General features: G+C 43.5%; 1 protein-coding gene across 6 annotated transcripts in view; it reads left to right on the forward strand.

The window, feature by feature from the left end:
- Nucleotides 1-27397, forward strand: part of mrvi1 (murine retrovirus integration site 1 homolog) — a 164356-nt gene that overhangs the window by 108440 nt on the left and 28519 nt on the right. For all 6 annotated transcript variants that reach the window (XM_041196557.1, XM_041196555.1, XM_041196559.1 and 3 more), the window contains 6 exons: nucleotides 5526-5604; nucleotides 6324-6441; nucleotides 9120-9150; nucleotides 11915-12055; nucleotides 17744-17872; nucleotides 26823-26976. In XM_041196557.1, coding sequence (XP_041052491.1) covers nucleotides 5526-5604; nucleotides 6324-6441; nucleotides 9120-9150; nucleotides 11915-12055; nucleotides 17744-17872; nucleotides 26823-26976 — 652 coding nt within the window. The remainder of the gene's footprint in view (nucleotides 1-5525; nucleotides 5605-6323; nucleotides 6442-9119; nucleotides 9151-11914; nucleotides 12056-17743; nucleotides 17873-26822; nucleotides 26977-27397) is intronic.

Genomic DNA, 27397 nt, shown 5'->3' on the forward strand with positions numbered 1-27397 from the left:
GCTGACAGCCAAGAAATCCTATATTTATCACCCCAATTCTGGTCTCATCCACACCGTAAACATCTTCTCATTTGACTTCATCCATCCAGAAGGATCCTAACCTGTCAGTCACCCTCTTTTTATAGTATCTGATTGTTTCCAAACGGGTTCCAGAGTTTTCATCTCTTCCTGGGCGATGAACAAGTGTTGATCACTCTGCCTGTGAAGAACTGCCTGACCCTATATGGCCCATGTCCATTTTGCATCCCTCTGAACAGCAGAAGCAGAGATAGATTAGTAGGGGTGGGGGAAGTGCTCGGGTCTTTGTCCTGTTGCTGCATGGGCAATACATTGATGCTGCTCATCACTGTCACCAACAACCAGTAGATCGTGATGATATGACAGTGAATTTATGCTCCCCCTTCACCTCGCACTCGCTCCTGCCCCATTCTCTCTCCCACCCATTCATTCTCCCTGCCCACCCAGCTCTCACCCTTCTCAGCCTTTTCACATCATCTCCCTATATTGTGTTCACCATTGCCCATTGTACTCAGCACTCAGTGTCAATTAGGTACCCAAGGCTCAGTAAGGCCTCATTTCTATGGTGAGGTCTGCTGCTCATAATATGGCTCCATGGGTGTGAAATCCAATGGCTGAATGATTCAGGGACTCCAATCCTGCCAGTGTTACGGAAATGTCCCCAACGACCATTGCATAAGAAAATTCATGCAATTCTCTGATGGTTTATTTTAAGGGTGGTCTGGTTTAAGGGTGGTCTGGAGCATGCAATAGGACCAGAAGATGCTGGAAACATTCAGCAGGTCCGGCAGCATCCGTGGAGAGAGAAGCAAAGTTAATGGGCAGGATTTTCCCCTCATGGTGCGGGCGCGGCGGGCAGGCCGAGACACGGCTGCCATGTGGTCTACTGCCCGTGATCAGATCCCAACCGCAATCTCACGCTAGCCAGCCAATTGGCGGCCAGCCGGCATGAAACACGCGCTGAGAGCCTCAACGCTGCCGGGGTGGGGGCGGGAAGGGCGCGAGCGCTGAAGTGTGCGCATGTGGCGGTGGGGTGCGCTCACTGAAAGCTCCCTGAAGACACAGAGCAGCCTCAGGGAGCTGAAGATCTTTAAAATGAAAAATGAAAACTTCACAAATAATATAAACATGTCCCCACATGAAGAGGGACATGTTAAAAATGAATTTAAAAGTTTTTTTTAATTCATTGTTGGAAACCTCATTCTGCCAGTGGATGAGGTTTCACAAAAATGCAAAGGCCAACTGGACAGGCAGCGAAAAATCCTACCGAAATATCACGTCTGCACATCGAGCTGAAAATCCTGGCTAATATTTCAGATCTTGATGAAAGGCTACAGACCTGAAATATTAACTATATTTCTCTCTCCACAAATTCTGCCAGACCTGCTCAGTGTTTTCAGCATCTTCTATTTTTAATTTAAATTTCCAGGATCTCCTGCTTTGCATGTCTTAGATGTGGGTGTCACTGGCTAGGCCAGTATTCATTGCCCATCCCTAATCGCCCTTGTTCAGAGGGCATTTAAGAGTCAACCGCATTGCTGTGGGTCTGGAGTCACATGTGGGCCAGCTAAGGATTTCCCTCCCTAAAGGGCATTAGTGAGCCAGAAGGGTTTATACGACAATCAGCAATGTTTCATAGTCATCAGCAGACTTTGAATTTCAGATTTTTCAGTGGATTCAATTTCCACCATCTGCCGTGGCAGGTCTCTGAAATACTAGTCAGGACAATACCACTATGCCACCACCTCCCTCCATTGACCTCAAAAGGCTGATGTGATGTTGACACTGTCCTCCAATGCCCATCTCTGAGTGGAATGCCGCCTTAAAGGTAGCACAGCCCTTTACTAGCTGCTGCCCCCAAAAAATCCTATCACCACAGTGACATCAGCAGTCCCCATGTTCTGTGCGGCGCAAGAGTTTACTTGGCTCCCAGACACAGGTATTATTGCCCCTTGTGTATCTTGGTATTTTGTATCTCTCTTTTACAGCTGTCCCTTCTCTTATTCTCCTATTCTCTATAATTTCAGTGTTCAATACCAAGGAAATAGATGCTGTCCAGGTCATGGTGAAAGAGGAGGTAGTTCAGACACTTGAAGGGTTTAAAGTTGATAAGAAGGAGGTATTGGATAGTCTGTCTGTACTTAAAGTTTATAAAGCATCAAGACCGCATGAGATGCATCCAAGGATACTGAAGGAAGTGACAGTGGAAATTGTGGAGGCACTGGCCGTAATTTTCCAATCTTCCTTCGACTCAGGGGTGGTGCCAGATGACTAAAGCATTGCAAATGTTGCAGCCTTTTTGAAAAAAGAGTGTAAAGATGAGCCCATCAACTACAGACCAGTCAGTTTAATCTCGGTGGTGGGGAAGATTTTAGAAATGACAATTCGGGACAAACTAGTATTCACTTGGGCAAATGTGGATTAATTAAGGAAAGCCAGCTTGGATTTGTTAAAAGAAAATCATATTTAACTAACTTGCTTGAGTTTTTTTGATGAGGTGACAGAGAGGGTTGGTGAGGTTAATGCTGTTGATGTGGTGTACATGGACTCCAAAAGGCATTTGATTAAGTGTCACTCAACAGATTTGTGAGCAAAGTTAGAACTCCTGGGGCAGAAGTTTTAGGTCGGTGGGCGGGTGCGATTGGCGGGTCCAGGATTGGCTGTGGAACGAACCGCCGAATGCGATTGGCCCCCAACTACGATTTCATGCTGGCTGGCCAATTAACAGCCAGCCAACGTGAAGCACGCACTGAGAAGCTCAGCGGTGTTGGGGTGGGGGCGGGAGGAGGGCGGGCACTGACATCAACTCGGGTGTGGGCGAGCACTGACAGAAAGCTCGCTGAAGGCAGAGAGCTGCCTCAGGGAGCTGAAAACCTGAAAAGCATTAACTAAAGTTTTTAAAATCAGGAAAAAAATGTCCAAGCATCACAATCAGTCACCCGAACATATACACGATAAAAATGCTGTCCGTAGATTTTTCTTTTTCTTTCATTTAATAACGGAAACCTCATCCCGCCCTTGGACGAGGTTTCACGAAAAATGCAAAGTCCACCTGGCCGATTCGCCCATCCGCCAACTGTAAGGTTGAATGGACCACGAAAAATCAGAGACAATTGCACCTTTAATAACCTTGTTGGTGAGTGCGCTTCTGACTTTTGCGCATGCCCGCCAACCGAAATATCGCCCAAGCGCAGGATGACATCAGGACGCTCGCCCAATGTCATCTCGCACGATTTTGTGTCCGATCGGGTCGGGCATGCGCCTGCCCGATCAGCATAAAATTCTGCGCATGGAATAAAAGGTACAGTAGCAACATGGATACAAAATTGGCTGCGTGACAGGGAACAGAAGAGTGGTGGTGAACAGTGATTTTTTTGACTGGAGGAAGGCTTATAGTGGAGTTCCCAGAGATCAGTGTTAGGACCACTGCCCTTCCTGATATATATTAATGATGTAGACCTCAGCGCAGTTTCAGAATTTGTGGGTGATACTAAACTTGAAAGTATTGTGAACCATGACGAGGATAGCATAGAACTTCAAAAGGATATGGACAGGTTAGTGGACAAGTGACAGATGAAATTTAATGCAGAGAAGTGTGAGGTGATTCATTTTGGTAGGAAGAACATGGAGAAACAATATTAAGTGAAGGGTACAATTCTAAAGAGTGTGCAGGAGCAGAAGGACCTGGGTGTGTATGTGCATAAATCATTGAAGATGGCAGGAAAGGTTGGCAGAGTGATTAATAAAGCATACGACATCCTGGACTTCATCAATAAGGGCATAGAGAACAAAAACAAGGAAGTCATGTTAAACCTGTATTAAACAATGGTTCGGCCTCAACTGGAGTATTGCTTCCAGTTCTGGGCACCACACCTTAGGAAATATGTGAAGGTACTTAAGCAAGCACAGAAAATATTCTCAAGAATGGTTCCAAGGATGAGGATCTTCAGTTACACAGAAAAATTGGAGAAGTTGGGACTGTTCTTGGAAAAAAAGGTTGAGAGGAGATTTTGTAGAGATATTCAAAATCATGAGGGGTCTAGACAGAGTAGATAGGGAGAAAATGACCCCCATTGGTGGGAGGTTCAAGAACCAGAGGGCACGGTTTTAAAATAATTGGCAAAAGGAGCAATGGCAACATAAGGAAAAACGTTTTCATGCAGCGAGTGGTGAAGATCCAGAATGCACTGCCTGAGGGTGTGGTGGAGGCAGGATCAATTGAGGGTTTCAAAGGGGAATTGGATATTTATCTGAAAAGGAAAACATTGCAGGGCTGCAGGGAAAAGGCAAGGAAGTGGCACTAGGTGAATTGCTCCTTCAGAAGGCCAGCACAGATACGATGGGCCAAATGGCCTCCTTCTGTGCTGTAACCATTCTATGATCCTAAGATTCTATGGTTTCTGTCTCTCCCTGGCATGCGCCTATGTTCCTTTATCTGTTTTTGTTGTGTGCGTGTGTGTGAAAATGTGTTGGAATAATTATCCTCTCTGCGCTTTCACATTTTCTCTCCCCATCTTTTTCTCCTTTCTTGTCTCTATCAGCACCTCCATCCCTTCTCTCTCTCCTCCCCTTGCTGTTCCCCATCCTCATGCTCTGTTCCTTCTCCAATTTTCCCTTTTATCTCCCACTCACCTTTCCCTAGTTCTACCTTTGTTTACTCTCCTAGTTCCACTTCTCTTTCTCCCATATGATAATTACAACTGCGCAACACCTTGCAACTTTTTGCTATGCTTAAGAAGCTATTTAAACACAAGCTGTTGTTGTGGTTAGCTTAGATTGTGATGTCTCGGAGACAGCATCTTCTCTGCTGGAGGCTCAGGAAATAAGAGGGCAATTGCCAAGGTGTTTTTTCCCTGTATTTTTGCCACATTTTTTGGCTGTTCCAATAGACAGCTTTATTGGGAGGTAGGGCAGCAGCATGTGAGGTTATACTGTCTACTGGGCAGGGCGAACCTGCTTTCTCAGTCCCCTGTTGGAAGGTTTTTGTGCACAGGATTTTGCCTTTAGTTACAATGTTTGCAGTGTCAGTACTAATGATTAACAAATTATCTTTGGTAAATGTGCTATTCCTCTTTGATGTATAAGTTGCATTTAGTACATGTTGAGGAACAATGTGTGACAAACCGCCTGATTTAAAAGCTAAAGTAGAAATGTAATCTGACATCATGCCTGCTGCACCTCACAGCTTCCTGTACAGTTTATAATCTGTGAACCTAGGACAGTCATTCGCTACAAGTGATGCCTTGTGGCTAAAGCACAAAAATCACAGAGGCAATTAATACGTTTGTGTGATTTATACACTGGTCTTTATGGTAATTGTAAGATGTTTTACAATATTTGTGGGATTTCTTTAAATCAAAAGATGCAGCATTTTAGTGCAGTCCCACAATAGCCATTTTGCTTGGCTGGGAATCTCTTTCTGTATGTTGAAATGCAGCCTCAATAATTCCAGGAGTAAAGCAATCTCCAGTGCGAGACAGGTAAAAGATTTCTCTTTATTTAACCAGGAAAATAAAATGATGAGGAACCAAAACCTGGCAGCATTGAGATTACCGGATCTCAGTGAAACAATCGAGCAGGATAGAGGTAAGAGGCAGCAGCTGAACCAGGCACAGATTTGTGTATGTGTGTGTAGTGGGGGTTGCATTTGTGAGTGTGTGTGTATTTGGGAGTTTGTGTGTGTGCTGAGGTTGCATGTGTGGGGAGGGAGGCCAGGAGTGTTTGTATGTATGTATATGCTGGGGCGTTCTATGTGTGTGTCAAGGTTGTGTATGTGTGTTTTTGTGAGAGTTAAGATTAGGGAATGGTTGGGATGTTTGTATCTGTGGGTGTGGTGAGGGTTTGTGTGTATGTGTGTTGGGGGGTGATGCAGTTTGGGGCATTTATTGTGTGTGTTAAACAGTTGAGCAGTATATTAGTAAGTAACAGATGTATTGCACAAGCGTTGCTCTCAGACTAATGGAAAACATTGATTGCCCTGAGGGGGTGGAATCACCTGTTATATAAGAGACGTGAGCTGTGTTGAATTAAATATTTTTAATTTCTTTGCCCAGTGAAAATCTAATTAATTTTGTTGATGTTGTCCCTGTGCTCAATAGCTCTGAGATTAACCCCTGGGGAACCAGAGGGTGAACAGCATCACAGTTTTGATGGCGTTCTGGCCCTTTTCATTGCAAACCATTAAACACCTCCATGTTCATGTTCCTATGCTGCATGCACATTGAGTAAGTTCAGAACCTTTTACTTTTGCCATTTAGAAAGGTCTAACAGTTTATGGAAACTTGTTACTGCAATATGTTTTTAAGGTCCTTCTCCTACTCCCTGCCCAGCAGCCGATGGGAGTAAAGGCAATTCCGACATCACACCAAATATTCCAGACTCACTGCTGCGGAAGCTGAAGGTTCACAGGTCATTGCCCGGAGGGTAAGAAGTTACAGCTTCTGAGTGACAGACTCTGCTTTCAAATCTTTACCCGTTTCTCTCTATTTCTATCTCTCTGTCTCTCTTTTTCTAGCCCTCTATCTCTTTATCTGCCTCTCTCTCTTAGTCCCTGCCACTCTTTGTCTCTGTCTCTCCTCTCTCTCTATCTCCCTTCTCTGTATCTCACTCTGTCTCTGCTGCAGTCTGTCACTCTCTTACTGCCACTTCCTCTGTATCTGTTTCTCAACTCTTACCCTTCCACCTTTATCTCTCTTTCTATATTTCTCTCATTTCTTTTCCTCTGTCTCTCTCTTGGTCCCTCTTTCCTGTCCCTTTCTGAATCTCTCTCTCTCCCTACATACTCTTTCTGCCCCACTTTTCTTTGGCTCTGTCTTGCTTTCTCTCTTTCTGTCTCTTTCCCTCATTTCCTTTCCATCTCTCTTTGTCCAGTTGCCTGTTTCTCTTTGTCGCTTTCCCTCCTTCTTTCTGTCTTTCTCTCCCTGCAGTTATCTGTCTGTCTGTCTCTCCCATTTTCTCTTCTCTCTCTCCCTCTTCCCCAACTTATTGTTCTCTCTATCTCTCTCTTTCTCTCTTTCATACAGTCAATTTCTCTGCTTCCCATAACCTTGTGTTTGAAGAGTACGGATGTGAAGAGGTCACTGTCCTAGGCCTGTTACTGATGAAATTCATGACCCACTGGTTAGCAGGCAGGAGGACTGATCTCAGTGAGTTTGGCAAGAACAACAGCAATGATTCCATTCAGACAACAGAGCTGCACAATCTGATAGCAGAGCACATTAACCATTTAAAACATGACATTCATTCATAACAACAGCTTGCACTTATATAGACCTTTAATTGTATTAAAATGTCCCAAAGCACTTCACATGAGCATTACCAAGCAAAAATTAACACTGGAGATTTTAGGACAGGTGACCAAAAACTTGGTTAGAGAGGTAGGCTTTTAAGAGTATCTTGGAGGAGAAGAGAGAGGTAGAGAGGTGTAGGGAAGGAATTCCAGAGCTTAGGACCCAGGGAGCTGAAGGCATGGCTACCAGTAGTGGAGTGATGGAAATTGGGGATGCTCAGGAGACCAGAATTGGAGGAGTGCGGATATCTCAGAGTATTGTAGGGCCAGAGGAGATTACAGAGAAATGGAGGAGTGAGGCCATGGAGAAGTTTGAAAACAAGGATGAGAATTTTAAAATCAAGGCATTGCTGGACTGAAAGCCAATGCATATAGCGAAAACAAAGTAATGGGTGAACAGGACTTAGTATGAGATAGGATACAAAGGCAAGGATGAGGGTTTCAGCAGGAGATGAGCTGAGGCAGGTGTAGATTTGGGTGGTGTTACAGGGAAGAAAGTAAGACCACAAAGAACCAATTCAACTAATACCAGAACTGAGGAGTTATTTCAGGAAAGTTTGAAAAGGCTGGGGCTCCTTTCTTTAGAACAAAGAAAGCTGAGGGGTGACCTGATCTTGAAATTATGAAGGCGTTTGATAGGGTAGATGCAGAGAAGATGTTTCCAGTTGTGGGACAGCTCAAAACTAGATATAAGATAGTCACTTATAAATCCAATAGGGAATTCAGGAGAAACATTTTTTCCCTGGAAAGTGCTGAGAATGTGGAACTCACTACCATAGGAAGTGGTTGAGGTGAATAACATTGATGCATTTAAGGGGAAGCTCGATAAACACATGAGCAAGAAAGGAATGGAAGGATATGCTGATGGGGTTAGAAGAAGATGATTGGGAGGAGGCTCATGGAGAATAAACACTGGCCTTGACCAGATGGTCCTAGGGTTGCCAACTCTGGTTGAGACATTCTTGCAGGTTGATCATGTGACATTCTGACCACAAGATGCATGGCCATGTGATGCCTAATCACATGTCTTCTGCAAATGTATTTCAATTACCTTATGAAGGTTGCGTCCCCTGTAGTTGAGTATTTTCGCTCTTGGTTTCATGCCATCAGCTGTTCTGCAAAAAATTCCAAAAACCAAGAGGCCTCCTGTGATCAGTGGAGGGGAAGTCAGTTTGGGTGGGATGGGGAATCTGAAGAAACCCCCATTTCAAAGACCCTCATTTCACAGCCCCCCTTGATTGTCGCAACTTTGGTGTTTCAAAGTGACTTGACTGCTTCCACTGCCATTACTAAGTATTGAATTTTTGTGCTCATTGTAATTAACTTAATAAATTCTGTGAAGCTTGTAACAGCACTGTTGTACCCAGTGTGCTCTGCAGCTAGTGGGAACTGGAAGTCCCTTTTAAATCAGCTTTCCCAACTCAGTGATTGACTTAAGTCTTATGGTTAAGTTAAAGAGTACCCCAGATCTTACACCCATTTCGCAGCCCTCTTGATTGTCATGACTTCCCAATTCCCACTTGCATCGTTCCAACTCTCTGGGGTGACGTCACCTAGCCTAAGGCAGCCAATGGTGTTACAGGATGGGGGTTGGGCTGGGCTAGAGGTGGGCAGGGCTGGGGAGTGACACATTGGAGCAGGAAATGTAGATTGCTGACCTTCCAGGCTGGCAGAGGCAATGCTCGGAGAGCAATCCCTGAATCTGGGAAGCTACTGGTCATTCCAGGAATGTTGGAAATCCTAGTTGGGTTGAATGGCCTATTTCTGTGCCATAGCTTCTATGTAACTTACAATTACTCTTTTTTTCTTGCAGCCTGCCTCCTCTGACAGAAAAGGAAATCGAGGTGGGTGTCTTTTGTTTCCCTGCCAACAGCGGTTTGTACTGTGCTGGAGTATAACTCCACTAAAACATCCTCTTCTCATTGAAAATGTAAACCCACACGAATATAAATGTAACAAGTCTCCCATCAAAGGCCCTCTCAAAGTCTCCTGTGGCTATTTATGACGTGTCTGTTTGCCTGAATGTCGAAGGGCAGATTCTCAACTGCAGAAAATCCTGGCATCAAGTCAGCAATAACTGGCTGGCTTCTCAATGTTGAACGAGGCTAAAAATCCCAGAACTAGGATTCAGCAGTCTGAAGAAATCCATTCCTAAGCTGAGCGACATATTTAAGCATATTTTTTGCAACACTCCCACCACCCCCTAAGTGTGGGATCTAAATTCGATCCCCACAGTAAGGGAATGCTCTGAGATAACAACTGTAAGGACAACGTAAGGACAACTTACATTTATATAGGACCTTTAACTTCAAAAATGTTGCTTATTCACAGAGGCATAGTTAAAACACCCAGACAAAGAGGAAGAGATTATGAGGGGTGACCAACAACCTAGTCAAAGACAAAAGCAGAGAATACTGTGGATGCTGGAAATCTGAAATAAAAACAGAAAATGCTGGAGATACTTAACAGGTCAGCGGCAGAAAATGGCACTGATACAGTCATCAATGTACCAGAAGAAGAGTTGAGGATGGGGGCCTGAATAGGACTGGAACAAGGAATGTTCCACATATCCTACAAAAAGGCAAGCATAGTTAGCACCCAAACGGGTACCCATAATAACATCTTTTATTCGGAGGGAGTGGATGGAGGTAAAGGAGAAGTTGTTTAATGTGAGAACAAGTTCAGTCAAGCGGAGAAGGGTGGTGGTGGATGGAGACTCGTTGGGCCTCTTTTCAAGGAAAAAATGGAGAGCACTCATCTGTCCTGGTGGGGGATGGAAGTGTAGAGAGGTTGGGTGTTCATGGTGAAGAGGAGACAATTAGGACCAGGAAACCGTTAAAATGATGGAGGGTATTGGATAAGTCACAAATGTAGATGGGAAGAGACTGGAGAAGGGGAGAAAAAATATAGTCAAGATAAGAAGAAACCTATTACATTTCTAACTTTCCCCAGTTCTGATAAAAAGTTCACAGACCCTGAAACATGAACTGTGGTTTCTTTTTCCACAGATGCTGCCAGATCCGCTGAGTATTTTATGTAATTTTTATTAACTCAATCAAAGAAGTGGGTTTTAAGGAGGCCTTTAAGGAGGAGAGGCAATATAAATGAAATGGTCCAATTTTAAAGGAGGTGCAGAAAAGACCAGGTTGTATGTACATAAATCTTTGTGAGTGGCAGGATAAGTTGAGAAGGCTGTTAAAAAAGCATAAGGAATTCTTGCCTTTATTAATCATGGCATAGAGTCTAAAAACAAGGAAGTTATATTAAACCTTTATAAAACACTGTTTAGGATTCAGCTGGAGTAATGTGACCAATTTTGAGCACCACGTTTTAGGAAAGAAGTCAAAGGGCAGAATTTTGCCCTTGGTGGGCATGCGGGCCCCACCAGCTTGGCGGCGGGTGGACAGCCGACCACCGCCACCAAAACGGGGCCCGCCGCCATTTTGAGTGGGCGGGCAAATTAAGGCCTGCCCGACGGGAAGCGTTATGCGCTTCCTGTGTGGGGGAGGGGAGGGAACCCCCATCTGTCAAAGTGCGCGCATGCGCACGAAAGAGCGCACTGCTCCCTGAGACTAAGTGCTGCCTCAGGGAGATTAGTGACAGTGCTTCAAAACTTAAAAAACAGAAAAATAAAAATATTATTGACAATGTCACATGAGATGGGCCATGTTAATAAATTTCACATTATATTTATTAAAGTTTTTAAAAAGGAACATGAAGCCTCATCCCACTAGTGGATGAGGTTTCATGTTTTTTCTATTCCCTGCTGGGCTCCTGGCCTTCCCGCCAGCCTTAAGGTTGGACGGGCAGGGCCTTTACTTACTTTAATGACCCTATCAATGGCCTCAATTGGTCATTGACAAGTCAGTGGACGGACAGCTGATTTCGCTGTCTGCCCGCCTTCCTGAAAATTTAAAGGAACTGGGATGACATCCCAGGTTCCTCCCGACATCATCCCGTGTCATTTTCCCGTCAGCAAGCAGGCCCCACCCCCAAATCGCCAATGGGAAAATTCAGGCCAAAGTCTTGAAGAGGGTACAGAGGGGATTTACTAGAACAGTACCAAGGATGAGGGACTTCAGCTGTATGGAGAGACTGGAGAAGCTGCGATTGTTCTCCTTAGAGCAGAGAAGGTTAAGGGGAGATTTAATAAGGGTGATCAAAATCAATAAGGAGATACTGTTTCCAGTGACAGGAGCATCAATAACCAGAAGATACAGATTTAAGGTGATTTGCAAAAGAACCAAAAGGGGGAAAAGGATATTTGCCTACACAGTCGGTTGTTATGATTTGGAATGCACGATTGAAAGGGTGGTAAAAGGAGACTCAATAGTAACTTTCAAAAGGGCCTTGGGAAAACACTTGGAAAGGAAATATTCGCAGGGCTTTGGGGAAAGAGCAAGGGGAAGGGGATAATTGGATAGCTCTTTCAAAGAGCTGGAATAACAGGCTGAATGTCTTTCTTCTGTGTTGTAAAATTCTACTATTGGAGAGGGTTTATAACACAAGGAGGAGAGATATTATCTGTACTGCATCACTCCTGCCTGTCCCCCGCCTGTCCGTCGATATACAGGACTCTTAATCTCCAGTCTTATTTGTTTCCTACAGAACACATTTATACAGCTCTCCCTGGCATTTAAAAATGACAGCTACACACTGGAAGCAAGGCTGGGTCTGGCAGAGAGAGAGAGAAACCTGGCTGAGGAGAACACAGAGAAGGAACTCGAAAACTTCAAAGCAGAGATGAAGGTGAGATGCATGGCCCACAAACTCACTGATATTGATTGAACCATTGAACCAAAGAAAATTACAGCACAGAAGGAGGCCATTTGGCCCATCTTGTCCATGCCAGCCCGAGGACACCCAGGTGCCCTTTCTACTCCCGCCTTCCTGTACCCGGCTTATAGCCCTGCAGCTCACAGCACTTAAGGTGCAGATCCAGGTACTTTTTAAAAGAGTTTAGAGTTTCTGCCTCTACAACCAACTTGGGCAGCAAATTCCAGAAACCCACTACCGTCTGCATAAAAAAGCTCTTCCTCATGTCCCCCCTACACCTTCTGACACTTATCTTGAATCTATGTCCCCTGGTTCTAGAATTCTCCACCAAGGGAAACAATTTTATCCTGTCCACTCTATCTATTCCCCTCATAATTTTGTACACCTCAATCAAGTCACCTCTCTGCCTTCTTTGTTCTAAGGAAAATAACCCCAACCTATCCAATCTCTCCTCATAGCTACACTTTTCTAACCCTGGCAACATTCTTGTAAACCTCCTCTGCACTCTCTCCAGTGCTATTACGTCCTTCCTGTAATGTGCTGACCAGAACTACACACAATACTCCAGCTGTGGCCTCACCAGTGTTTTATACAATTCCAACATTATATCCTTACTTTTATATTCTATACCTCTGCCAATGAAGGAGAGCATTCCATGGGCCTTCTTTACAATCTTGTCTATTTGAACTACTGCCTTCAGGGACCTGTGTACTTGTACACCAAGATCTCTCACTTCATCTACCCCTCTTAGTCTGTTCTCATTTATTTTGTAATCCCTGTAACTGTTTGACCTCCCTAAATGTATGACCTCACACTTCTCTATGTTAAAATCCATCTGCCACTTTACCACCCACTCCACCAACCCATCTATATTGTTTTGGAGATTATGGCTATCCTCCACACCATCCACTACTCGGACAATCTTTGTGTCACCTGCAAATTTCCCAATCGTGCCCCCCACATTCAAATCCAAATCATTAATATATAACACAAACAGCAATGGTCCCAACACCGAGCCCTGTGGAACACCACATGAGACAACTTTCCATTTGCAAGGGCATCCATCGACCATTACCCTTTGTTTCCTGTTACAAAGCCAACCTTTTATCCAGTTTGCCACATTACCCTGAATCCCATGGGCTTTTACTTCCCTGATCAATCTGCCATGTGGGACCTTGCTAAATGCCTTGCTAAAATCCATGTACACAACATCCACTGCACTACCTTCACCAACCCTTCCTGTCACTTCCTCAAAGAATTCAATCAAATTTGTGAGGCAAGAACTTCCTTGAACTGCACACAATTGTGACATTTTAAATAATATGCCTAGTGGGAAAGAGGCTTGGTGGGGTCAAATGCCCGTTTCATTCCACATCCTTTTTTACACCCCACTAAACTCAGCAGAGTGTAAAATTGGACTCTCAGCAAAACCTCTGTCCCATTACCCTCACCCTTTGCACCCTGGGCATGTGAGATTTATATGACTCCATTAAGTTTTGTATCAGAGTCTCCCTTAGGACACAATTCAACCAACAATCTGTGTGCGCTCTGCTGTGATCATTCAGTGTGTGGATGTCTGGGAAAAGGAAACTATTATTACTGAAAAGAGACATGTCAAAGCTTTTCGTTTTGCATCCATCAGGATACTTCACAAAAATACCAATATAAGGGAAAACGACAATTTATACTGTATGTGAAGAGAATGTTGATTGGTTAGTAAGTGGACTTTGATTGGTAGAGGTGTTGTCATGGAGAATGTGCCAGTGATGGTGATTGACAGTTAACTGCCAAGCATTGTTTGAAATTTAAACCAGGCGGCTTGACTCTGATTGGTCAAGGCATTGCCCTTAGAAATGAGTCATCAAATGGCTGTCACTCATTTGGTTTAGCTGAAACAGGGACAATGAGTGTACGTGTTCTTTCTATGTATATGTGGCTTCCAGTACACATAAATGCGCAACACTGTGAAGGTGATTTGAAATGAACTCCGTTCTTTGACCTACTAGTTGAGAAATCTGCCAGGGGGTTCTCCACCCCGGTCTACTGCAAGTCTACCTTCACTGGTCAATATACATGTTGGGATTCTTACAGTTCCATATGCTATAAGGTTGGTCTTATCGGCAACCTTATAAATAGGGCCCGAAGCCATTTGCTCACCAGGCAAGCTTGATGCTGAAATAGGGCACATGAAAGGTATCCTGCAGGAAAATGGCTAATTTTTCGTACTGTATATCACACAAATTCATGAACAGGCCTAAGGCCATTACTTTTGGTCCTGAGAAATGCCCAGTCTACCTCAGATTACCCTGGAAGGGCAAGATAGCTTAAATATTTGAGTAACAGGTGAAGTTAGCTATTTCACACCGCTACTATGCAGTAGTAACACAAATGGTATTTGCCACTAACAGGATGCTGCCGTCAAAAAGACGTTCTGCCTATCACACAAATAAGTAATGTTGTATATGAATTTCAGCACCACTGTGATGCTAGGTATGTAGGCCGTACATCCCAAAGACTGGCAGATCATAGCATGTCCCAGCTGCTGCTTGCAATGGGCAAGATACAGACCGCACCCAACCAACCCGTGCTTGCAAAACTCAAAGCACAGTGTCCAACATTAGATGTGATTCCATGACTGGACAACATTTGCTAAATAATTCTCAATGTGCTAAGAATTACAGTGACAACCAAGCAGCCGGGCTTGCAGTATGGTGCATTTGCGTGTACTGGAAGCTACATATATTAATACACATGTCCCTGTTCTTTGCAGCAGAAAGAACATGTGTACACATTGTACCTGTTTCAGCTAAACAAAATAAGTGACAGCCATTTGCTGACTCATTCCTTAGGGCAATGCCTTGACCAATCAGAGTCAAGCTGCCTGGTTTAAATTTCAAACAATACTTGGTAGTTAACGGTCAGTCACCATCACTGGTGCATTGTCCATGACCTCTACCAGTCAGAGTTCACTTGCCAACCCATCAGCACTATCTTCAAATACAGTATAAATTGTTGTTTTCCCCTTATATTGATACTCTTGCAAAGTGTCCTGATGAGTACAAGACAGAAAGCTTTGACATGTCTTTTTTCAGCAATGCTTAAGTTCAGTACTACCAAACAACTATTGAAATTGTATTAAACAATTTGCATTTATATAACCACCTTTACCGTAAAACATCCCAAGATGCTACATGGGCGAGTGATCTTTGACACCCATCAGATATAGGGATATTAGGACAGTTGACTGAAAGCTTGGTCAAAGAGGCAGATTTTAAGAAGCCTCTTAAAAAATGAAAAAGAGGAAGAGAGATGGAGAGGTTTAGGGAGAGAATTCCAGAGCTTTGGGACTTGGGATCTGAAGGCACAGCCATCAATGGCGGAGCAATTACAATCAGTGATGCTTAAGAAGCTAGAACTACAGGGCCAATGCATAGCCTGTGAAGTGCTTTTTTAAATGTAATTACTGTTGAATGGAGGAAATGTAATAGCCAATCTGAGCCAGCAAGCTCCCAAAAACACCAGACCAATCATTTTGTTTTAGGTGTTAGTTGAGAGATAAACCATGCTGTGGAAACTACCGAGGTATTTCCCTCTTGTTCAAAGCAGGGAAAATCCTGACACATATTTTCCTGAATCACCTACTTCCTGTGGCTGAGGAAATCCTCCCAGAGACAGTGTGGCTTCAGCCCTTCAAGAGGAGCCTTTGACATGGTCTTTGTTGCCAGAAATTCCAAGAAAAATGTCAAGAACAACACCAGGAACTCTTCATTCCATTCATCGACCTGACCAAAGCATTTGTCTCAGTAAAACACAAGGCTTTGTGAATGGTGTTCCACAAGTTCGGATGTCCAAGAAACTTCATCATAATCCTGCAATTGTTTCATGATGATATGACTGCAAATGTCTTGACTTGGAGGTATGAAACAGACACCTTCAAAATCTGGACCAGGGTCAAGCAAGGCAGTATGATAGCCCTCATACTATTTACAATCTACCTGACAGTAGCTATTCACCTCATCAAGGATCATCTGCCCTCTGATGTCAGTATTAAATAGCACCTAGATGGAAAACTCTTCAACCTCAGTTGCCTCCATGCCAAAACTAAACTGACCACCATAGACGTACATGATCTACAGTGTGTGGATGACTTCAGTGTCATTGCCCAAACTGCCCCAAATTTGCAAGCCACTCTTGATCTCTTCAGTTCTGCATATAAAGAACTTGACCCATCCTTGAACGTTGCCAAAACAAAGCTCACATATAAACCCACACCTGGTCATCCAAATCTCCCCCCTCCCATATATCTTGAAGGAGAGACTTTGGAATATGTTGAGTACTTCCCATACCTGGGCAGCCACCTCTCTCAAAAGGCCACAATTGATGAGGAGAATCAACACCATCAACAATTATGTCAGCTCAGCATCTTCCAAACTACAGCAGTGAGTGTTTGACAACATAGACTTCCAGAAGTTAACAAAAATCCTACAGACCACTTGTTCTCACCACACTCCTGACTGCAATGAGACCAGGACAGTGTATCAGCAACCCCTAGAGCAGTAGAGAAATTCCATCCGCAATGTCTACACTGTATCCTCCGGATTCAATGGGAGGACCATTGAACAAATGCTAGTGTCCTTCTAGAAGCCAACTCCACAAGCATTCAAGCAAAACTCCTGCAAAATCAACTTCAATGGACTGGACACTGTGTCCGGATGGTGGAAAAGCATTTTCCCTGCCTGGTTCTGTTTTCTCAGCTTTCAAATGGTCAATGTTCCAGGAGAGGACAAAGAAAACACTTCAAATGCACTCTGAAACTCTTCTTGAAGACTCTGAAGGTTGCCTTGAAGCGCAGCAGAATTGACACTTATAACTGTGAGAAGCTTGCTGCCAATCATTCAATATGGCAACAATTTATGTCCATCAACTTACGTCGAGCTTTGAGTCACAGCATCCTAATGATGAGGTAGAGCAGTAGCAGAGAAGGAAAGAAAAGGAAGCAAATACTGCATTCCAGATCCTATTACCTTGTGAGCCAACCTGCCCCATGTGTCCATAGACCTATGGGCTGATAACTGGCCTATTCGGTCACATGAAAACCCATGGCAGAAACTCACGACCTTGAGTGGATGCCATCCTTGAACTGAGGGACAGCCAACAATGACAAAGGATAAATGTTGGCCCAGGACTCAACTGGTCAGTGAATTGTATGTAATCCCAGCTACAAATGGAGTGACATTACTGGGGGACAATGTACACTCTTGTTACGTTGATTCAGCAAATGATTTCCAAGTGAAATATAGCAAAGTTAAATTTTTACAGCAGCATTAAAGTAGGAAAACATCCCAAGGTACTTCACAGGAGCATAATTAGGCAAAATTTGATGCATTAGCTCCCCATCTGGGCCAGAGGAATTTTGATATTCAGAAGAGTAGGGAAGTTGTCCCCAGTGTCCTGGCCAATATTTATCCTTCACATAGTACCAATCAGAAGTATATTATCATTAATCACATTTCTGTTTGTAGGATGTTGCTGTGCACAAATTGGCTGCCATTTTTCCTACATTCAAAAGTACTTCATTGGCTGTAAAACACTTTGGGACATCCTGAAATCGTGAAAGATTCTTCTTTGTTTTTCTTTTACTTAATTCCATCTGTCTTGCAGTCTTCCGCTTCGCTCTGGGTGAACTCTGACCGAGACGCCCAGCAGAGGCTCCTTGAGACCATCACCGTACTGCAACGCTTGGCTATCAGGCTCTCTGGTCGAGCTGAAATGGTGGGGGCCGTTCGACAAGTAAGTACTGCTGAATAATTAGAAGAATTTAGTTCACGCAAACCCTTCTTTCTCTGATATGTGTCATCCCACCTTCTCCCCGTCCCTCGATCTCCTCTATCTCTAGAAGGGCATCTATACCCTATCAGCCCATTTGCACTATAGTCTTGGAAGTTTGATCACGTGACATCAGCAAATATTATTGCATTTACCCTCTAGAGGTTGCGTCCCCTGTTGTTAAGGGTTTTGCTCCTAATTTCACATTGGCAGCTGTTGTGTGAGAAGCTCAAAGAACCAGGAGGCCTCCTGTGAGCATGGGTAGAGAAAACTGAGGCAAGGGGAACCGAGAGAGGGGAAATGGAGTGGTGGGGTTGTTGTCAGGGGGAACCAAGGAAAAACAGAAAAACCGGCATTTATATGGTGCCTTTCAGGATCATCGGACATCCAAAGCACTTTAGAGCCAATGAAGTACTTTTTGATGTGTAGTCACTATTGTAATGTAGAGGGGGGAGGGAAGAGGGGAAACTAAATCCAACCTAAACTCTCTCCAGTCTTTCCTCATAACTCAGCCTTAGGGGAGGTATAACCACAGCTTTAAATACCAGATCTCCATAACTGTCAAAAGAGCAATCAGTCACTAATGTAGAGCTCATCACCTTTAATATCAGTTTTCCCTCTCTGTCATCAGATTTAGATGCTCAACCTGTAACTGCACTAACAGGAACATTAGGAATAGGATGAGACCATTCAGCCCCTGATTTGCCATTCAGTTAGATCATGGCTGATTTTAATTTCATTTACTCGCCTTGGCTCCATATCCCCTGATAAGCTTGCCCAACAGAAATCTATCAATCTCAGTCTTGACAGCTCCTTTGACCCGCGGCATCCATGGCCTCTAACAGGAGAGAGTTGCAGATTACCCCCTCCACTTTGCATGAAGAAGTGTTTCCTGATATTACCCCTGAACGTCCTAGCTCTAATTTTAAAATTATGCCACATTGTTCTGGACTCTCCCGTCAGAAAAAAACATTTCTGTTTATCTCCCCTATTAAATCCTTCTTATATTTTAAACACCTTGATCTAATAATTCCATAATCTTTTATATTCAAGGGAATGCAAACCAGGTTTATGCAATCTGTCCTCATAATCAAACTCTTTTAGTCCTTTTTGCAGTGTCAGTCATGGCTTAGTTGGCAACATTCTCACCTCTCAGTCACTAAACCCTGGGTTTAAGTTCCACTTCAGGCCTTGAACACAAAATCTAGGCGGACACTCCTGTGCAGTACTGAAGCAGCGCAGTACTGTCGGACATCGGCTTAGCCGATGTCCCCCCTGCCTGTTCGGGGTGGATGTAAAAGATCCCATGATGCTACTTTGTAGATGGTGCAACTGGAGAATCCCTGGTGTCCTGGGCAATATTTAACCCTTAACATCACAAAAACATTATTATTATCACATTGTTGTTTGTGGGAGTTTGCAGTGCATAAATTGGCTGCTGTTTTTCATACATTACAACAGTGACAACACTTCAAAAATACAATATTGGCTGTGGAGCATTTTGAGATGTCTTGTGGTTGTGAAAACATACAAATTAGGACCAGGAGTAGGCCACTCGGCCCCTCAGGCCTGCTCCACCATTCAATAAGATCATGGCTGATCTGATTATAACCTCAAACCTACATTCCTGTCTGTCCCCGATAACTTTTCACACCCTTGTTAATCAAGAATCTATCTAGTTCTGCCTTAAAAATATTCAAAGACTCTGCTTCCACTGCCTTTTGAGGAAGAGAGTTCCGTAGACTCACTACCCTTTGAGAGAAAAAGTTTCTCCTCATCTCGGTCTTAAATGAGCGATCCCCTGTTTTTAAACAGTGACCCCCAGTTCTAGATTCTCCCACAAGAGGAAACATCTGCTCCACATCCACCCTGTCAAGACCTCTCAGGATCTTAGAGGTTTGACTAACTCTTCTGAATTCCAATGGATACAAGCCTAACCTGACCAGCCTTTCCTCTTAAGTTAACCTGCCCATTCCTGGCATTAGTCTAGCAAACCTTCTCTGAACTACTTCTAATGCATTTACATCTTTCTTTAAATAAGGAGACCAGTACTATACACAGTACTCCAAATGTGACCTCACTAGTGCTTTTTACAACTGAAGCATAATTTCCCTACCTTTGTAATCAATTCTCCTCACAATAAATTATAACATTCTACTAGCTTTCCTAATTACCTGCTGTACCTCCATACTAACTGTTTGTGATTTATGCACTAGGACACCTAGATCCCTCTGAATCTCAGAGCTCTGCAATCTCTCACTATTTAGATAACAAGCTTCTTTTTTGGTTTTCCTGCCAAAATGAACGATTTCACATTTGCCCACATTATCCTCCATTTGCCAGATCTTTGTTCACTCGCTTAACCTATCTATGTCACTTTGTAGCTTCCTTATGTCCTCTTCACAATTTACTTTCCTACCTACCTTTATGTCATCAGCAAATTTAGCAACCATTCCTTCAGTTCCTTCATCCAAGTCATTTATATAAATTGTTAAAAGTTGAGGCCCCAGCACTGATCCCTGTGGCACACCACTCGTCACGTCCTGTCAACCAGAAAAAGACCCATTTATGTCAGCTCTCTGCTTCCTGTTAGCTAGTCAATCTTCTATCCATGCCAACATGTTACCCCCTACATCATGAGCTTTTATTTTCTGCAATAACCTTTGATGTGGCACCTTATCAAATGTCTTCTCGAAATCTAAGTACAGTACATCCACCGGTTCCCGCTATCCACAGTACATGTGACTCCTACAAAGAACTCTAATAAATTGGTTAAACATGATTTCCCTTGTACAAAACCATGTTGACTCTGTCTGATTGCCTTGAGTTTTACTAAGTGCCCTGATCAAAACATCTTTAATAATATCTTCTAACATTTTCCCTATGACAGATGTTAGGCTAACTGGCCTGTAATTTCCTGCTTTCTGTCTCCCTCCCTTTTTGAATAAATGAATTGTATTTGCTATTTTCCCATCTAATGGAACCTTCCTCGAATCTAGGGAATTTTAGAAAATTAAAACCAATGCATCAACTATCTCACTAGCTACTTCTTTCAAGACCTTAGGGTGAAATCCATCCAGACCTGGGGATTTATCAGCCTGCAGCCCCAACAATTTGCTCGATACCACTTCCCTGGTGATTGTAATTTTCTCAAGTTCCTCCCTCCTTTCCATTTCCTGATTTACAGCTATTTCCAGGATGTTACCTGTGTCCTCTATAGTGAAGACTGAAGCAAAACACCTGTTTAATTCATCCGCCATCGCCCTATTTTCCATTATTAATTCCTCAGATGCACTTTCTATAGGACCAATGCTCATTTTGTTAACTCTGTTCTTATTTAAATATCTATAGAAACTCTTACTATCCGTCTTTATATTACTAGCTAGCTTCCTCTCATACTCTAATTTTTCCCTCCATATTAATATTTTTGTCACAAGAACAGAAAATGCTGGAGAAACTCAGAGCTGGAGAGCTCTCCACAGAAGCTGCTAGACCTGCTGAGTTTTTCCAGAATTTTCTGTTTTTGTTTCAGATTTCCAGCATCCGCAGTATTTTGCTTTAATCTTTTTGTCATTCTTTGCTGTTCTTTATATTCTTTCCAGTTTTCTGACCTGCCACCCACCTTTGCGTAATTATATGTTTTTTTCTTTAAGTTTCATACTGTCTTTAACTTTTTTAGTTAACCACGGATGGTGGGCCCTCCCCTTGGAATTTTTCTTTCTCATTGGAATGTAAATATTCTGTGTATTTTGAAATATCCCTTTAAACGTCTGCCACTGAACTTCTATTGACATATTCCTTAACCTCATTTGCCAGTTCACTTTAGCTAGCTCTGCTTTCATGCCCTCATAATTGCCTTTATTTAAATTTAAAATACTAGTCTTGGATGCACTCATTTCTCCCTCAAAATGAATGTAAAATTCAATAATATTAATATTGCTGCTACCTAGGGGTACCTTCACTTGGAGGTTATCAATTAATCCTATCTTGTTGCTCAACACCAGGTCTAGTATAGCCTGCTCTCTGGATGGTTTCAAAACATGCTGTTCTAAGAAACTATCCCACAAACATTCTAGGAACACCGCATTTACGTTACCTTTGCCCATTTGATTTTTCAGGTCTAAAAGTAGATTAAAATCACTTATGATTATTGCTATATCTTTCTAGCAAACTCCCATTATCTCTTCTTTTATACTCTGTCCCACCGTGTAGCTACAATTAGGGGGTCTGTACACCACTCCCACAAGTGACTTCTTGTCTTTATCATTCCTCATCTCAACCAAACCACTAATACATGCTGGTTTCCTGAACTTAGGTCATCCCTCTCTCATGTGCTAATACCATCACTAATTAACAGAACCATTCCTCCACCTTTTCCTAACTTCCTGTCCTTCCTAAATGTCACATACCCTTCAATATTCAGGTCTCAATCTATGCCATCCTGTAGCCATGTCTCTGTAATGACTATCAAATCGTACTTATTTTTTCTATTTGCGCTATCAGTTCATCAGTTTTGTTTTGAAAGCTACAAATGTTTAGATACACAGCCCTTAGTTTTGTCCTTTTGTTATTTTTATAGCGTCTAGCCTTATCTGCTGTTTTACTCTTAGATTTGTACTCTCTTTCCCATCCTGTCACAGTTTGTTTATCATTTTCCAAATTAAAACTTGTCTCTCTTGCCTTGTCTCTACTCTTCAATTTACCACATCTTCCGAAATTTGATCGCTTGCCCCAACTATTCAGTCCCTAGTGAAGACACCAGCCCCATCACGGTTTAGGAATAGACTGTCCCAACGATACAGATCCTGCGATAAAAGCAAAATGCTGTGGATGCTGGAAACCTGAAACAAAAACAGAAAATGCTGGAAAAATTCAGCAGGTCTAGCAACATCTGTGGCGAGAGAAACAGAGTTAACATTTCGAGTCTGTATGACCAGCTCTGAAAAAGGGTCATATGGACTCAAAACGTTAACTCTGTTTCACTCTCCACTGATGCTGCTAGACTTGCTGAGATTTTCCAACATTTTCTGTTTTTGATATAGATCCCACTTTCCCCAATGCTGAGGCCAATGCCCCACAAACTAGAACCCACTTGTCCCACACCAGACTTTTAGCCACACATTCATTTCTCTAATCTTATTTGTCCTATGCCAATTTTCACATGGCTCAGATAATAATCCAGGAATGATTACCTTTGAGGTTTTGCTTCTTAATTTGGTGCCTAGCTCGTCATACTGAATGTGCAGAGCCTCCTTCCTCACCCTGTCTATGTCGTTGGTACCTGCTTGGACCACGATCGCTGGATCCTCCCCACTCCCACTGCAAGTTTCTCTCCAGTTCTGAGCAAATGTCCTGAACGCTGGCACTGAGCAGGCAACAAAGCTGTCTGGACTCTTGCTCTTTGCTACAGAGAACAGTGTCAATACCCCTCACTATATTGTCCCCAACTACCACTACGTTCGTTTTTGCTCCCCCCACTTGGATGACTTCCTGTACCACAGTGCCATGGTCAGTTTGCACATCCACCCTGCAGTGTCTGCTCTCATCCAAACAAGCGAGGGAACCTCAAACCTGTTGGACAATTGCAGAGGCTCACACTCCTGCCCTCTGGGTCCCCTTGCCTGCCTCATTCGCAGTCATACCCTCCTGTCCCTTGCCATTGACAAATCAGAAGACCCTATCCTAAAAGGTGTGACTACATCCTGGTATAAAGCATCCAGGTAACTTTCCCCGTCCCTTTTGTGTCACAGAGTCTGCAGCTCAGCCTCCAGCTCAATGACTCTGAGCCAAAGTTCCTTAAGCTGTAAACACTGCAGGCATCTTTACCCTGGATCACAATGTTATCCAGGAGTTCCCACATGCTGCAGCCTTGACACATCACCTGTCCTGCCCTCCTTAATGTGTTTTAAATAATTACTTAATTATATTAACCGTCTATTTAATGTTGCTTTCTTATATATTTTATTAACTTTACCATCAAATTATGTACTATTGTAAACCTTAGGGATAGAATAGAACTTATCCACTTACCTGATATTGACCAAACAGCTAGCACTTTTCCCTGTAGTAGAGCAAGAACCAATTCTCATGGGGTGAGAAAGATAGAGGAAATGAACAACTCCTTCTCCCCCTTCAACAAACTGCCCTCTCACCAAGCTCCAAGGGAAGAATTTTCCCATTGGCAAGCAGGGGCTGGGCCCACTCGCCAATGCGTAAAATGATGCACAGTGACGTTGGGTGGGCATTCCGACATCACCACGCATCATTTAGATTGTCAGTTTGGCAGGCGCGCAGCCAAATTGTCAAAGGCCTATTAAGTCCATTAACAAAGCTGTTAAGAATGCCGCTTGTCTAACCTTAAGATTGGCGAGCAGGTGAAGAGCCTAAGCAGCCTTTGAATTTTTCATGAAACCTCATCCGTTGGTGGGATGAGGTTTCATGAAGGGTTTGTTAATTTAATAAAAACTTTTGAAAAAATTAATGGACATGTCCCAGCTCATGTGACAGTTTCACATGAGGGGACATGTCCTTAAAATTATTTTTCAACTTTATTACATTTTCCAGAGGTTGAACTAATCTACCTGAGGCACCTCTGTACCTCAGGGAGATTTCTGTGCTCTTTCGCGTGCATGCAAAAGAGCACAGGCCCCGACTCAGGGGATCCCCCTCCGCCCGCACAGGGAGTACACAGCACTTCCGTGTGTGCGTCACGCTGGGTGGGCCTTAAATGGCAGGCCTATATAAAATGGCGGCGCGCACCCAATTGGGGACGCCAATCGGGTTCGCGCTCGCTCCCACCCGCCACTTTCACAACCCCCTCGATGGGCGGAAAATTCAGCCCCAAGTCTTCACTCAGTGGGCAGGATTTTACCGTCGGCGAGCAGGGTCGGTTGACGTCAGGCAAAACCCCCGACGTCACCCCACCCCATTTAAGTTTTCAGGAAGGCGGGGGCACAGCAAAATCAGCTGCATGCCCACCAACCTGTCAATGGCCACTTTAGGCCATTGACAGGATCAATTAAGCAATTAAAGGACCTGCCCATCCAACCTTAAGGTTGGTGGGTAGGCCAGGAGCCTTGGCAGCAACTAGAAAAAACATGAAACCTCATCCAGCCGTGAGATGAGGTTTCATGTAGGGTTTTAAAAATTGTAATAAAGTTGTAATGGAAATTATGAACATGTCCCAACTCATGTGACATTGTCACATGAGGGGACATGTAAGGGATTTTTTTTTCTCTATTTTTAATACTTATAAAAGTCGAGGTGATCTCCCTGAGGCTGCACTTAGCCTCAGGGAGATGGGTGCTCTCTTTCGTGCGCACGAAACAGCGCACTCTCGATTTTAGGGCTTTCCCCCACCCGCACAGGGAGCACGTAATGCTTCCCTGCGGACTTCATGCTGGGTGGGCCTTAATTGACCTGCCCACGTGAAATGGCGGTGCAGCCCACGATTGGGTCAGCTCCGCCTGCCCAACAAATGGAAAATTCAGACCAGTTAATCAGCTACACTCCGTTTGCCAAGGCTGCAATAAGGAACCCTGAATTTATAGTAAAAGTGCTGTATAAATGTATGTCTTTCTTTCTGGTATCATTCTGATGAATCTGCATTGCACCCCTCCAAAGCTGATATATCGTTCCTGAGGTGCAGTACCCAGAACTGAATTCAGTTACTCCAATGGGGTCTAACCAACATTCCAAATAACTCTAGCAAAACTTGCACCCCTTGTATTCGAACCCTTTTGAGATAAATGCCAACATTCCACTCGCCTTTTAAATTACTTTTTTGTCCTGTTTAGACCACACCTAGAATACTGTGAACAGCTTTGGTCCCTTTATGTAAGGAAAGATATACTAGCATTGGAGGCAGTCCAGAGAAGGTTCACTAAGTTGATCCTGGGTATGGAGGGATTTTCATAGGAGAGGCTGAGTAGGTTGGGCCTGTATTCATTGGAGTTTAGAAGAATGAGAGGCGACCTTATTGAAACATATAACATTCTTAGGGGGCTTGATAGGGTAGATGCTGAGAGACTGTTTCCCCTTCTGGGAGAGTCTAGGACCAGAGGGCATAATCTCAGAGTAAGGGGTCACCCTTTTAAGACAGAGATGAAGAAGAATTTCTTCTCTCAGAGGTTAGTGAATCTGTGGAATTCTTTACCACAGAAGGCTGTAGAGGCTGGGTCGTTAAGTATATTCAAGGCTGAGATAGGCAGATTTTTAATCAGTAAGGGAATCAGGGGTTATGGGGAAAAGGCAGGAAAGTGGAGTTGAGGAATATCAGATCAGCCGTGATGTCAGTGAATGGTGGAGCAGACTCGATGGGCCGAATGGCCTACTTCTGCTCCTACGTCTTATGGTCCCTGACCACTAGTTTTTACTGATTTCTGTATTCAGATTCTTAAATCTCTCTGATCCTCCACTGCTCCTTGTTTCTCACCATTTGGAAAATACTCTAATCTATCTTGGGTCCAAACTGGATGAACTCACACTTTCCCACATTGGAATCCATCTGCCACAGTTTTTACCCACTCATTTAAACTGCAAAAATGACAATTTGCATTTCTATAACGCCTTTAACAGAGCAAAATGTCCCAAATCGCTTCACAGGAGCATTATCAAACTAAGTTTGACAACAAGCCACATAAAGCGACATAGTTCAGGTGGCCAAAAAGGGATGGTTTAAGGAGGACAATGAGGTAGTGAGATGGAGAAGAGAAGGGAGGGAATTCCAGAGTTTAGGACTCCGACAGCTGAAGGCACAGAGCCAATGGTGGAGTGATTAAAATTGGGGTATGCAAAAGGCCAGAATTTGAAGAATGCAGATACCTCAAAGGGATGTAATCTAGCAATGTCCCTTTAGCATGGAGTCTTTAAGTGTGCCCTCTGGTTAATCTGAGGGTATGTTGCATGTTTACAGGAGAAACGAATGTCCAAGGCCACAGAAGTGATGATGCAGTACGTGGAGAACTTGAAGAGAATGTATGAAAAGGATCATGCTGAGCTAACGGAATTCAAGAAGCTGGCTAATCAAAATTCAAACCGTAACTACAGTCCATATGGAGACAGTAACGGTAGGAGCACTTAGTCCTATCTGGCTTTCCGGGTCTGGCATTTGGTTTGTGACCAGCAGAGAGCTCGCTCCAATATGTGCTTTTCAAAAATCCCTCCATCCTCTTTTGACCACGCTGATTCCTGGATGGGACACTGTTTGATGGGTTTGACCACCTTGAGCAGTGTGCAGTCCATTCAACTGACCAAACCTGATCTTGTCCATAAAGCATTGGGCAATAAACAGCACTCAACGAAAACCCTGGCCAATTTGTATTTCTGCCTGTCTTCAACTTGACCTATTGTTGTACCCTAAATGCTGCCTCAATTGAGATTGGCTAACTCAGTTTTATCCAGGATCTAAAGGGATCTTAAAGGATATGGGGAGCAAGCAGGAGAGTGGGATTAGACTGGGTGGGATAAAACACTCGCCATTCCATCTCC

Source organism: Carcharodon carcharias, chromosome 10 (assembly GCF_017639515.1).
Source record: "Carcharodon carcharias isolate sCarCar2 chromosome 10, sCarCar2.pri, whole genome shotgun sequence".
NCBI lineage: Eukaryota > Metazoa > Chordata > Chondrichthyes > Lamniformes > Lamnidae > Carcharodon > Carcharodon carcharias.